This window comes from Papaver somniferum, chromosome 9 (genome assembly GCF_003573695.1).
Source record: "Papaver somniferum cultivar HN1 chromosome 9, ASM357369v1, whole genome shotgun sequence".
NCBI classification, from domain to species: Eukaryota; Viridiplantae; Streptophyta; class Magnoliopsida; order Ranunculales; family Papaveraceae; genus Papaver; species Papaver somniferum.
Window position 1 is genome coordinate 194,015,877 of NC_039366.1, and position 15,141 is coordinate 194,031,017.

General features: G+C 39.9%; 2 protein-coding genes across 2 annotated transcripts; one reads left to right on the forward strand and one right to left on the reverse strand.

Moving 5' to 3' along the window:
* Window positions 1–4,072: 4,072 nt before the first annotated feature.
* On the forward strand, window positions 4,073–4,560 carry LOC113314205 (protein EMB-1-like). Its single transcript, XM_026562985.1, has 2 exons — window positions 4,073–4,184; window positions 4,309–4,560. Exons 1-2 carry the CDS (start codon window positions 4,073–4,075, stop codon window positions 4,464–4,466), a joined length of 270 nt encoding a protein of 89 aa, XP_026418770.1. The 3' UTR covers window positions 4,467–4,560.
* An 808-nt stretch (window positions 4,561–5,368) lies between these two features.
* Window positions 5,369–6,374, reverse strand: LOC113313038. Its single transcript, XM_026561764.1, has 2 exons — window positions 5,834–6,374; window positions 5,369–5,715 (listed from the first exon to the last, which is right to left on the reverse strand). Exons 1-2 carry the CDS (start codon window positions 6,372–6,374, stop codon window positions 5,369–5,371), a joined length of 888 nt encoding a protein of 295 aa, XP_026417549.1.
* Between the last annotated feature and the right edge of the window lie 8,767 nt (window positions 6,375–15,141).

Below are 15,141 nucleotides of genomic sequence, written 5' to 3' on the forward strand. Positions count from 1 at the left end.
AGTCGGCTAACTGATGTGGGTTCTGAGTTGGAGATTGTAAGTGAAAAGTGAGTGATTAAGGGTGTGTTTCAAAAGTAGAATATGTAGAAGAAGATTATCATACTAATAGTTAGGGTTACTTTCAGTGAAGAACTAGAATTGATAAACCCAGAAGAAATTAGGGCTTCAATTGAATTTGGGGTTTTATGAAATTGAGAAGAGAATTGAGTTAATGAAAGAAAAAGAAGACTAGGGTTGTGAACTTGTGATTCAATTTAAGTTATTGGGTTAAGAAACTCGGATTTCTGTGTTAAATTGGAGTTTTTATTCGATTTTTTCTGTAATTTTTGTATTTGTATGATTAATTCTTAGATCTGATTATTTTTAATACTCTGATAATCAATATTCTTCTTCTTTTCTCCTTTCTTCTTATTTTCTTTCCCTGACGGACAAAACAATAGCTGCTCAATGTTAAAAAAAAAATTGGTTCAAGAAGAAATTGGCGGTGCTGCTTAAGAAATCAGGGATGAAGGTCGTGATACGAAGAACAAAAGAAGAAATTGGTAATAATATAAGAGATGCTGCTATCAAGGGTTTGAGATTCACAACAAGGAGAAGAATGAAATTACGTTTCGATCTTTGAATACGTTGTTGTTTGTGATGGGTATCTAGTGTTGAAGAAATTGGAGATGGGTTTCAGCAGTTATCGAAGAATCTTGAAGAAATGGATCTGTGGTGTTATGAAATTACTGTTAATGGATTAAAGTGAGCTGAGATGGTGAAATTCGAGTTTTCAGAGAAATCATGGAAGGAGGAGAAGGAGTTGGTATATGTTGAGACATGGGTTGTGTACTTGTGTTCAATTTAGTGAAGAAGAACTGAGAAGAAACAGCAAGTGCAGGTGCAATAGATTGAAGAGTGTTTTGGAAGATGAGAAGGGAGTGATTGAGTATGTTATTGTTAATGGAATGAACTGTGAATTAGATGTATGTTTAGGATGTTGAATGATTGCAGGGAAGAACTGTTAAAAAAACAGCCGGAAACTAACCAGAAACAGACTGAATTCTTCCGAATTCAGTTCAGGTGCGACTCGGAACACTAACTCGGGGATTCAGCCGACTAACACCAATTGACTCTCTCCCACTTGACCCCTTGACTGACGTTGACCTGATTTGACTCTCCAGAAACCAGCTAACCCGTGAGCCCGCAAGCTTTACCCGTTACGGGAGCGGGTTAAAGAAATGACGACCCGTGAAGAATAGCGACCCGCAAGCTTGCGCCCGTGTTAACCCGTACCCGTGTAACCCGTAACAAGCCCGCCCGTTTGCCAGCTCTAGTCAGGAGGAAAATTATCAAACCAAGACAAAGCCGATCCCTTCAGGCTTGATGGGAAGTATCTACAGAGTACGGCGTCGTTCTGACTCCATCTGGCTAAGACACGGTTATAATACCGAATGTTGCAGCGGGATCACTGGATCCGTCATAGCATTTGAAGGTCGGGACAGGGCACTTTAGCGGAATAGGGGTGTTGGCCAGGCGATGGGTTAGGGGCGTGGAGTTAGCCTCTCTCATGACCTCTTCTAACCTTCCCCCGCCTTGTCTAGTCTTTAACTGCCTGATCTCAGCCATCATTTCATCACGCAGCTCTTCCATCGCGCGGTGGTTCCCTACGCTCTCCTGCCCGTGATAGTCTGACTCTTCGTCATTATAATCCGGGTCGGATGCGCTACTTCTTCTAGCCGCGTCTGCTACGATGACTCTTCGGTCTCGATTAGGTTCTGTTGACTTTGAACTTGCTTCATCAAGTTGTTGGCTGGTCTTCGTGCTTAGGGCAATTCGGTCTTTTAAATCTTGATTTTCTCTGGCCAGTAAAGCTACGGCATCTGCGTAAACCTGCTGGCTCTTCTTCAATTCTTCAAGATTATCCATCTGTCGATGTGATTGGTTTGACCCCTGATTAGGAGTCCCAGCTCGTGCTACTACGGCCATGGTGCCGCCTTCTTCTATGGTTTGCACTAGGTGGTAGAGGATCAGCTTCGATTGTTGGCATTTCCAAATTTGGTCTTTCAGACTGAGTGCCCATCTGCGGTGTTAGAACCTCCGGCACAGTTTGATTCTGATCGTTTGTTGATGGCATTCTGAAGGTTGGCGGATGCGCGGGTTGATGTGTTCTGGATTCAGCCACTCTTTCTTTTGGTTGATGGAATTGATTCGTAGAAAATGTTTTGCTGGTTTCTGCAGCCTTCGGGGCTGCCGCAGCCGTACTGTACTTTGTCGCAACTGCTCTGAGAGTCTCGTCTGCAACGGAGTTAGCGTTCATAGGCGAAGTGATTTCCGCAGTATTCTGCCTCTGACTAGTCATTTTGGCTTTGTCTCCCTTCTGCTTGCTTCGGGTGATGACCGGGGTTTTCCTTGGTGCTTCCTTTGACGAGGCTTTGGATTTTCCTGCCTCCTGCGTCTTTTCCATCTTGGGTCCTTTTGTTGCTTTCTTTCTGCACAAGGGAATTTCAAACAGCGAGAAACAGAAATGTCCGTGCGGATCGGGTTAGTTTGCGAAATACTCTATTCCAAGATGGGGAGAAACTGCCCGAAGGTCACAGAGAACTTTAGGGAGGCTCATTTGACTAAAACATATGAGTTAAAATACATGGGTTAAGGTCTATGAAAAGTGCGGACTCATTGAAAATACATGAAAACGCGTGAAGATCCCTTGGAAGATGCACGTAGATCCTTTGAAAATGTACGAAAAACCTACCGAAGAAACAGGTCCGTACGAGATCTAAAAAATGTAAATCTGTGGGTCTAAGCAAAAAGTCTTTTAACCAGTTTAAACTGCATCGATAGATACTGCTAGAGCTAATGAAGATAATGGGTGTGTTTTTGAAGATAATAAAGTTAACAAAAGATAAATACTGCTAGAGCTAATGAAGCAGGGCAATCATATGCTAGTTTAAGGTGAAATCACAAGATAAGATAAATCTTTTACCGGGACGAAGTCCCTGTTTCTAGCGCCAGATTGTGAACACGTAAATCACGAAGGCATCTATATGTTCACAAACAATGTTCGCATTCTATACACATGCTCGCACTGATGAGACGATTGTATTGATTCCTTGGCTCAAAACCTCCGGGTTTATCATTGCCTCGTCTAATATCATCACCAGAGGCGTTCATAAAGAGGAAGATAAAGAAACCAAAGTGTAAAAGCAATACATGTGGAGTATCATATGGATGTAAAGTGCTGAAATGTAAATAAGACTGGGATTTACGTGGTTCAACACTAAGACCTACATCCACGGGGTTGTCGTTTTTACTATGCATTTGACGATTACAGAGGTAGTCGAATGACTTTGGAGTTTACATAGGTATGCGAATTTTAAAAGGTAAACTTACACTCACAATTCTTCTCTCTCGACTTCTCCCTAAACCTCTCTCTCTTTTTCCGATCCCCCTCTCTCTTGGTGGAGAGGGGGTATTTATAGGGTTAGAATGTGGGACCCGTTTCTGAGAGCCGTTGGAACCTTATCTTCTTGTGTTTTGTGTCCATCACGCATGAGGTCTTCGTTCATTGCTCGATCACGCAGAGTCATCCTCGTTCGTTCCACGGGTTGATCGACACGTACACTGCTCAGAGTGTTTAATGCGGGTAGTTGGGACGCATGCTCGTGTCAGACAAGTGTCTTCTGCCCCTGTCACGTCCATGTCAGTCAACCTTCTCTTCACCGTTGATCTTGGCTTCTTTTGGGGATGAGATAAAGCAACTCTTCGGGGGTTATTTGGTGCTCCGCAGTACACCGTGCTTTTGGTACATCTTTTAACTTCTGCCCTTGGATTTTTTAGGGCGAAGATCCGACGTCGACGGGATGGGCTTCTTGGCTGTGGGCGTGTGTCATCATGTTTTGATGACTTGGTCCGCATGCTTTCCACGTGTCTTCTCACATACACGTGTTTGATGATGAAATATGTACACACATATATCAAGGAAGCTCTATAACCAACTTACTTACAGAAGAAGACATCGTAAAAAAGAAATCATCCTCTCAGTGAAGTGTACGAACTCTGTTTTTTTATTAGACAAAAGAAAGAAAAAAAGATGTCTTCGCAGGATAGGCAAGAGCTTGATGCTAGGGCAAGGGAAGGAGAGACTGTTGTGCCTGGTGGTACAGGAGGAAAGAGTCTTGAAGCTCAGGAACATCTTGCTGAAGGTAATGTGTGTGTGTATATATATATATGATGAATATCCGTCTTACACTTCTTAATATGTTTTTGCTAATGCTTTTGAACATGTAAATGGTGGCTCAGTGTTTGTTGATGGTTTTTGTGATTTAGGGCGTAGCCGAGGAGGACAAACAAGGAAGGAGAAGCTAGGTACTGAAGGGTACCAGGAGATGGGAAGGAAAGGTGGATTCAGCACCATGGATCAGTCTGGTGGCGAACGTGCAGAACAGGAAGGCATTGATATTGATGAATCCAAGTATCGCTCTTGAACTCAGACCAACTACATTCGAAGATGGAGTTCTGTCAGCGTACACGTCGGTGTGAGATCGATTTGTCTAGTTGTAGTTAGCAGCAGGTGGTTAGTCGTATGCCGTGTATCTTCGCTGTTTTTAAGTTTCCTTCGGTGACTGTGTCTTGTAGTGGAGTAATAGTCTAATGAAGCTTATTTTAGCGTACGACCTCTTGCTGTTTCTCTTTTTAAGATCCAAATCAAGTGACCTCTTGTTGTTTTGCTCCCGGTAATAAGATTCCGCCCATCATACTGAGGTCGCCCTGCCCGTCTCTCAAAAATGAATGAAAAATGAGAGGCTCATTTCTAACCCTCAGATTTTGGCATCTCCAATCAGTTCAACTTCGAGATTGACAGGGATTGGCTAGATTTATGGACTTACTGGAGTTCTCCTCTCATTTTAACCATGAATACCGTAGAGAACGCTCAACGCTCCATTATAGTTATAAAGTTCAACTGCGTAGTTATGAAGTTCAGCTTACTGAAGTTCTCCTCTCATTTTAGCTAAATGATAAATAATGTGAAACAAGCATAATTAAGAATTTTCCAAGAGAGAGCTTAGTTGCATTATACATGAAGTACTAAAATTCAACAAATTAAAGAAAGTTTCTTTGGAGTTCTTTCAAGAAAACTAATCTTATCAAATTCAAAAGCCCAAGTACAGGACGATGGGGTATATCCCTGCCTACCTTGGATTACAGTTTGCGAAAGACAAACGTTGTTCCATGAAACAGCAGTTGTTGATTCTCCTTGGTCTTGTACCAAAGCCCCTACTTTGTTGGCAAGTGCATTTGCGTCTGGTTTTGTGACCTTCTCTGGAGACATGAGCTATAGTAGATTTGTTACCTTCTCTGTAGATAATAAAGACCATGCTGTGAACTCTCAAGTTGTAGAGTCAGATGAATTATGGTATACGTTCAGTATCTCAGGAGCTTCTACCTCATACTTGAACACAAGCTTCTTCAAGAAGCACTCCTCGGACCATATCAAAAGTGTCGAGGAGATTTCATTTTTTATGATCAAACCTTTGGAAACTAGAAATTGGTAAACAGAACACCTGGGTATGATCCTATTCTTCAAGCTAGAGTACAAACTAGATGGAGACTTGGCAATATCGGACGAACTATAACCCATTTTATTTACAAGGTAATCCATTTTACGCGTTATTGTCTCGGCTGAGTGCAACATACACATAGGATGCTTCAAAAATGCATCTTGAATTTGGTCATCTGACCAACCCCATTTCCTAGAAGCATTCACTTTGGTTTCCCAAGTGGATTTTGACATCAACGTCAACGCACGAATACCAGTTAGAAAGGAGGCTTTGCGAAGTTAAAAAACCCATACCTTTAAGTTGTTCCACTATACCTTTGAATCTATCAGTGCTCGTTGTTAAACACGATGCGCTGTTGATTAGAAACTTGGAAAGTTCTGATGGAGGGACATTCTCATCTTTCAATAGTTGTATGTTTGGCATCAGCTCTCCACTCATATCTGCACGACGAGTCCTCAGACGTTGGAAAAATTTAAGCACATCTCTATCAGTACCGAGAATGTTCTTAATGGAATCAAATATAGGAATAACGTATTTTTCCAAACTTCTTGACAGGATAAATGGATTTGAAGATATAAACTTGGCAACCTCGAGTTTTGAGATGTCTTTAGAAATGAAATAATCGAGTTTGGGGATAAGTTTTGTTTTAGTTTTACCGACAAGGGTCATTGGATTCTTGAGGATGAGTTTGGTGATATAGGGTCGAGTAAACCCGTAATTCCGAAGACAAGTCAGGACATATTCTGGATTTTTTATACTTTTTAAATTTATTTTCTTAGAAACAGCGACAGCTTGACCTTCCGATGATCCATAAGAATTCGTAAGGTAATTCATCACGGTTGATGATGATGGTGAAGGAGATAAAAAAGAATTGTCATTGCTTCTTCAAAATAAAAATAAAAAAACAAAAAAACAACCTGATGCATCATGCCTTCTGTTAATAAGAACGCGTGATTGGGATATGAAAACTAATTGGGGATATGAATTACTTTTCCCAACCAAAGGTATTTGCTAAGGGGTGTTTTTTGGGCCGAAATTACCAAAACACCCTTAGATTAATTTAAAAACATTATGAAAAGACTGTTATACCCTTTCAACTAAAACATAAAATCAAAAACCAAATCAAATACCCCCATTACCAAATCAAATATCCCCATTTCTACAACCAGTTCCAGCATACTCGCTAGGGTTTTCAAATTTTTTTTCTTTATCACATCTTCATCCGTTCTTCATCGACGATTAATCGTTCAATCAAAAATTTCTTCGTCGATTAAAATCAACCCATAAGAATGCCTCCACGAAATAAATCAGATGCCCAATCGAAATCAAAATCGATTGCTCAACAAAAATAAGAAAAGAGGACTACTTTGATTGCTCAAGAGATAGAACACGAAGAACAAGAGTTATCGGACAATCAACCACTCAGAAATATGGCTTCTGTGAGAAGGTAAGTCATTTAAAACCATTTAATTAGTGTTTCAATCGATTTGTAGCTTGGGTTTAGGTCAAAATCGCGAAATCCTAACTGGAAGTGTTGAGTTTCAGTGGTTCCGGCATTCAATTTAGCATTCAATTTAGTATGAATGCCACACCGGAACTATGTAACGTCCTTCAATTTAGGATGAAGACCACACTGGGATTATATAACGACATTCGATTTAGGATGAAGACCACATCGGAACCCAGTCATGGCGTTAGAATTAGGTTGAATACCATGCCGGAAATGTGTGCCAGCATTCGATGTTGGATAAAGACCACATCGGAACCCAGTCACGGCGTTAGAATTAGGTTGAATTCCATGCCGGTATTGAGCTTCTAATAAACAGAGAACCTTAGGATTTTGTGTACCGGTACCGGCATACATTTTAGGTTAGATTCCGTGTCGGTATCCAGTTACGGCATGTGTTTCAATTTTACGTTTGTACCGGCAAAGGTGTTTTTGTATCCAAAAACTTCCTAAAGATTACCGGCGTTCTCGTCAATAATTTGTCAATGCCGGTACCAGGTCCCGCGTGTGATGGTTTGAAATTACTATGTCGGGTTTTGGTCACGGCGTGGTCGAAACTTTGTTTTTGTATGCCGGTAGTTGTGATTCTATGCCGTTATGTAGTGTATCTATGCCGGTATTAGGAATGAAAGTTAGTTTTCTTATATTTATTTCGTGCTTCTTCTTGAATAGGGCTAAAGCAAAGGAAGCTACCAAACGAAAAACTAAAGATTATGCCATTAAGAAAAGAAGGAAGGACGGTCTTGGTACTCCTCAATCTCTTCCTCCTAGAGGGAAAGAACAAGGTCGCAAGAAGCGTTTGGGGGATGATACAAGAGGTGAAGTTTGAGAGAGTGGTCGTGACCGTAGTAAACTCGCAATCCATGAACCTACTGGAGAAGTTGAGGAGGAACATGATGAAGATGAAGAGGAAAGTGAGGAGGAAGATAATGAGATTGATCCAAGTCAAGTAGCAACCCAAAGCCAAGTAGTAGTGGAACAAGTTGGGCCAAGTCAACAACCAACACAAGGCAAGGGCACAGGCAGAGTAAAAGTTAAAGGTTCACACCTTCCTCATATTGATGACATGATACCTGACCTTGATGGTGGTAAAATTCGGGGTGCGTCTTCTTATGATTCGGGGCATCTATTTGGCTACAAGGACTCTTGGGCTCGTACTATCTATCAAACCTATGTAAGAATTTCTATCTCGTGCATATGTATTGTTTTGTTTTATATAAAACCTCTTAATCATATTATCTCCTAATTGTAGGATCATAACAAGGTTGTGCGTTGTTGACGAAACCAAGCCGCGTCTCATTGGGATTTATCTAAGGAATGTGAAGAGGTCCAAACATTAGTAAAGGATTCTGGTCTATATCCTTTGGTTGAGAATTATGTGAATCCAAATATTGTGACAGTCAATTGCTTCTTCGAAAGGTATCATGGTGAAACAGATACCATGCACTTCCCGTTTGGCGAGATGACCTTGATCCCTGATGATGCTCAAAACATTCTAGGCTTGAGTGTTACAGGAAAATCAATTGCAGAAGGAGATCATTGTCCGAAGCTAGAATGGTCGAAGTTGCACGCTCTTACTAACAAGCTTTTAGGTTGGGACTACAAAACTTCTGTGGAAAGCTTCTATGTATCTAAGAATAGTAGGACAAAGACCATAAAGATGACGCATCTTAAGAATACCATTGAAGGCACCGCGCAGAGAAAAGACAAGGATGGATGAGACCCCGCACAGATTCGTTATACAGTCGTTGCGTACCTGTTATTCATCTCGGGAACTAGGGTGTTCCCTGACACTAGTGGCAACAGGGTTAGTGCAAACTAGCTTCAATACTTGGATCCGTTGGAAGAGGTCTTTAGCTATTATTGGGGCACCGTGGTAATGGCACATTTGATGACGGAGATGAGAAGGGCCTCTAAGGCGGTTACAAACCAATTTGTCGGGAATTTCACTCTACTCCAGGTAATTTTGTTTTTAAACTTATGTTCTTATGTACCCTTATGATGAACTTAGAAACAAAATTTACTGATTTTTAAATGTATCATTTCACATTTTTATAAGTGTGGGCTTATGAAAATTTCCCAACATTGTTCAAGGGCAACCCAATCTTGAAGATTATACACATTGATGACCCCGAGGAGCCTATATCCAAGAGATTCCAGCTCAACAGCCATCCGAAGCCCGGTAACAATCGTCAACTGATAGCTATGATATTGGCTCTGGACGCGATGACTACCAAAGACGTTGTGATCGACCCTTACATGGAGGCTAAAGAAAACCGCCAATATTTGAGGTACTATAACGCTGCATTTTACAATGTGCCTTTGTTCCACCCAAAGGGATACGTTATGGATGACCCTCGACGTGTGATGCGGCAACTTGGATATAACAATTACCCCGCTTCATAACAGCCTCTCATGAAAGGTATCCGCTTGACCTTACTGTGTCTATGTCAAGTTCCACAAGGTTGAGGGTAGAGTATGATCCAATTCCAGAACCAACACATTGGAGGGATAGGGAACCACGTCGTTTGGTAGATGCTACTAATTGGGAGATTGTGAACAACTGTGATGAAGCACGTCCCGCCTACATTGATAATTACTTGGAATGGTCACATCCATTTGTCGTGCGCCCGGACGACATCGAAGTTCCACCCCAAAAAAACCCTCCCGTTCCAACTTCTACTGAGGCACCGCCTACGATGGCCAAACTTCATAAGACCGTTGGATTGCTAGTAAGTATTATAGTTCCTTAGTCGGTTAAGTTACATATAACTTTATATCAGCAAATATATACTAATTATGTGTTGTATGTATGAAACTAGCGGCGTCGGCTTCGCAAGTTGAGGAAGCAGTTAGGTTGCAAGTACGACGAAGGAGAGGGGTTATCCATTGAAGAAGTGAAGGAAGTCGTGGAGAAGCTTGATAAAATTGAAGACACATATGCAAGAGCTTTGTTTGGGGAAACGAGGAAGACTCTCGTTGCCAAGAAGGAAAAGACCTAGTGATGAACTCTATAGTTGTGTTTCATTATTTGGATGTTGGTTGTTATGTTTTGAACAATTTCTAACTTGTTTTCTGTTGAACTCTTTAGTTTTTTGGTTTACTTTTGGTTTATGATACCGTGATGAAGAACATTTAAGCACGATTCAGTTGTTTGGTTTATGTTGAACATGTTTAGATTTCTAGTGAAACGTTTTCTTTGCAAGTTTTCTTTACACCAGAGTTACCGGCATAAAAACATCTAGGTTATACAGTGCTGGGACAGCTTCCGGCGTGTAAAAGTAATTATAACTCTATGCCGCCACTGATACCGGCATTAAAATACTTTCGTAAACCTATACCGGAACAAGGACATGAAAGGGTTCAAGTTCCTGTATAGAATTTGGATAGTACCGGCGTGGAAGTATTTACATATCTATGCCGGAACTCTGTGTCTTTCTAACACTTTGCTAGTTTTTCCATAAAACCGGCATTAAAATATTTATTGAATCTATGTCGGAATTCTGGTTTTCATACACTTTGATAGTTATTCCATAAAACCGGCATTGGTTCGGATAAAACTACAATGCCAGTATTGATTATAAATCCGTTCTGAATGCTATTTTATTTCATTCCTAAGTAATCTATTACATTGGATTTGAAACTTTAAATTAAAACATACTAAAAAACATGGAATGGAGCAACTTTGGTTAAAGATGATCTCAATAATCTATTTCCATCCATTTTCAACTATTGCGGATCCTTTGAGCCTTTCGAAAATATCTTCGAAGACATCGTCTGGAATGGGGGTGTCAAGGAAAATCTTCATTGGTTCATCTTCTCTTTCAACATATTCTTTTCCCTTCATATAACACCCATCACACCCATCAATAGGCTTGCATAGGCCCTTGTGGTTTTCTCTTGATTGTGCTAGTGCAACAACGTTGTCAAACCATTGAAACTCATCGCACTTTGGGTAATTCAAACACCTTATAAACATTCTTCCATTTTCAGCATCATCAGTTTTTGCAATCCAAAACCGGCGTGTCCCATCACAGCTTCTACACTTTGAATAAATAAAAGGACAGTCAATTGCTAGATGAGAAGGCGACTTGCAAATTTGACAGCTGCAATGATGACTCTGTAAGAGAAGATTATATTAGTGATACTTCATAGTAGAGAAGATTTTAACTGTCCATATATAGTTGATAATGTTGAATATACTTACTTTGCAGTTAGAGCTTGATGATGAATCTCCCATCGGTTGAGAAGCTCTAACCGTGCTAGATTGATCTATTTTTTGGTGCTTGCTTTATTGAGAAAAGGATTTTTGTTATTTGGTGGGTGCTTTGTATAGATTTTTCCAAAGGAATGGGGGGGTATTATATAGAAATGAATCTCCAATGGTCTTATTTTTCAAAAAATTAGCCTTTTTTTTTTTGAAATTCAATACCACCGACATGGTCGCAATAATATATGCAATGCCGGTGCTTGGTACCGGCTCTGAACCATGTTGTTCAACTATGCCGGTAATGGTTCCATATTTCTCTGTGAAGAAATGCCCTAGTACCGGCATAAACATCTAACGCTAAACCATACCAGGAGCTGGTGCCGGCTTTGTATGTCACATTTAATTCAATGCCGAGGTTTGTGTGATTTCAAAAAAACTAGTTGTTGAGGTTTATCTCTATATAAAGAGAGCTAATACTTGGACCCAAAGGCCTAAAACTCGTGTTTTCTTATATATCTCTTTGAGCCTCTGAACTTATAAACCCTAAAACCTAGAATAATCATCTATAAATAGCTTAGTATAGTACCTAATCCCACATATAACAAATGGCATCGTTCGACTCCGAGGAAGATTTAGCAATCACTCAAGCATGGTACGCTGAAACTCATCCTTCAACTATAGATAACAGCACGCGGGATTCCATGTGGTTGAAGATTTTTAACAAGTTTATTCACGATTACGGTAACCCGAAAGGAAGAACTGCTCAACAAATCGAGCAACGACACGACATCATCCTAAATGCCGTGGTTGAGTATCTAAAAATGAAAACGCTACCAGAAATAGACTGTCCCCTCAACAACTTGTAAGTATCTTTATGATTAATTCGACACAATCCACTCTTTTTCAATTTTTAAGTAACAAACTAAGCTTTTGTGTTGTTTTTGTAGCATGAAGCCGTGAAAACGCGTTACTTATAGGAAAAGGGAGAAGCATTCATGTTTGATGCCAACGTGAACCACATTGTAAGCAAAATCACGGAGTACCACCAGCTGGGTGAATCGGAGAGTGATTCTTCCTAAGAAGATTGATAGATTTAGCGGTATTTGGTTAGGTTTTTAGGGTAGTTTTTGGTAAGTTTTTGTGGGTACATCTCTATAACCCGCACGAGATTATAACTCGTCCACTGATACAGGAGTATCGTAGCAGAAGAAGAATGTTGTGAAGATTAGCTTCACAGTTAGAATTAGATGTGCAGATCATATGCACAGGACTTAAGTAGCGTGAAGATTATATTCACACAAGCAAAGTAACAGAAGTATAGGATCATTATCCTATATTTAATTGAGCCATATTACGGCTAGAGAGTATCTAGAAGATACTAGAAGAGGTGTAAAGTTTGTTAACTTAGCCTAGAAGTTTGAGGTTTGCTAACTTGAATAGGATTCCTAGTTTAGATGAGTTCCAAAAACTCATAGTTTTATTTCTTTTACAGCAAGTTATCGCTCATATAAAAGGAGGAGACTTGTAAGCTAGAAAGGTAGAGAAAAACGAGAGAGAGCAGCCAGGTTATTGGTTTGTAGAGTTTTTCTTTCAAAGCAATAGAAGAAGAAGAAGTTAGTAGCAACAATCGTATTGTTTTTTGTTTATTATTGTTCTTTTTCTTTGTGTTATTCCTATCTTTGTTCAGGGCAGTACTGACTCTGGGTACCACTGATCGATTACGTATCAAGTGGTATCAGAGCTACGTTCTGACTTCTAGGGTTAGTTGTGGTGCATGGTCTTAACACGTGAACAGTATACGCGATCAGGAGAAGCAACTGCCGTTCTACCATACACAAGAAAACCTAGAGGAAGTATCAAAACCAAGATGGGAAGTGAAGATGATAAGAATCCTAAACTATCAGATGAGGACAAGTTTGCTAAACTTGAACTCAAGATACAAGATTTAGCAGATACTCTTGTTGCGTTTATGAAGGCAAGTACTTCTAAGTCAAAACCTAATCATATAAAAGAAAGTACAAAGGTAGAAAAAGAAGATTTAAAGGAAGATGATGAAGAAAGCTCATCATCAGAAGAAGAAGAAGATGACATAATCAATAAAAACCCATATGGAGGGTTGAAAATTGAATTCAAGCTCGGGATATCTGACTATGATGGAGTCATGGAAGCTTAAAAACTTGATGGATGGCTCGACAAGTTGGAAACGTACTTCACAGTACATCAACTTGTGGAACCACAAAAGATCAGTTTTTCAAGTATGAAGTTATCAAACCATGCCTCAACATGGTGGAAGGCTTACAAGAAGAGGTATGTTACAGAAAACATGACTTGGCATCAATTTAAGAATCTCATGAAGAAACACTTTTATCATGTGGGCTACTTGGATTAAAGATGGTATAAGTGGCAGCACCTTCGACAGCGGTATCAACAAAGTGTCCAAGATTACACTACATAATTCTACAATCAAGCTTTAGTTTTAGATGTGGATATTACTAGTGATGAGACATTCCGGAAATACAATGGTGAAATCGTAGATTATATACGAAGAGAATTAAAACTTTTCGGTGTACAAGACATTGAAGATGCTATAAACAAAGTTGTGGCCATTGAACAGAAGGTTAAAGGTGTTGCAGGATCATACAACAATAGACTTGTTACGAGAGGGGAAGATATGACTCAAAGAAGGGTTGAGACTAATAAAACAAATCTCTATTAGATGAACAAGCAGAAAAGGTGTGTGATCATTGCAAGGAGAAAGGTCACATAAAAGACACTTGCTGGACTCTTTATCCTCATCTCAAACTAAAGAAATTTCGTGAGGCTAAAAGACAAAGAAGTTCTAAGAAGAACACTATGATTGCAGAAGCTGTGGATACCGAAATAATATCTGAAATTGATCAGCCAAACCCAGAGCTTTTGTTGATGACCAAGCTAACAGACGCAGGACAAGAGAATCTACATGAAGAATTGTTCCATGTCAAGATTCAAGTAAAACAAAGCATCGTCGAGGCTATCATCGATTCTGCCAGCCAAAAGAACTTAATTTCTGAAAAGATGGTGGAACAAATGGGATTATCAACAACTCCACATCCAAAACCCTACCCATTAGGATGTATACAGAAGGATATTGAACTTCAGGTATCAATGCAGTGTCAATTCAAATTTGCTATCACTGACAAGTTCATTGATGAGATTGTCTCTGATGTTGTGCTATTGGATGTAGCACAAGTTTTTTTTGGAAATCCATATTTATGGGAACGTGATGTTGTTCTCTATCATAGAGATCGTGTATATTTTTTCAAGAAAGATGGAAAAGATTTTCGGGTTCAGGCTAGTAAAACCCATTTACCCATGAAACTGGCTACCACTAACCAAGTCAAGAGATTGAACAACGCTTGTGGGAAGTTCTCTTTAGTCATCAGGCATGTGATCAAAGAGGAAAAGAAAGTGGTATTACATACTACACTTTCCACCAGGCAACAAAGTTAACCAAGTTCTCTAAAGAAGAAGTTCGTGGATTTGTTCCAAGAAGAAGTCATTATACCACCCAAGAGAGGTGTTAAGCATGAGATTGTACTTGTTGGAGATGCAATGTTCTTTACCAAACTTGATCTCGAATCTGGTTATAACCAAGTGCGAATTAAAGAAGAAGACACTAGATCTCAAAGATTTATTGAGGAGCAAGGTAAAGTACATGCCTTAGCAGAAGACTTGTGGATAGAATGAGAAGAAGTTCTTGAAGAAGATTGTATTATTGAAACAAAGGTGACACCCACCAGAAGAGGAGACTGTATAATATTTCGTGTAGGGCGAGTGGAACAAGTGCCAAGTAAAGCAAGATGATTCAAGAAGGAACAAGGGGAGGCTGAATTTCCCCACCTACA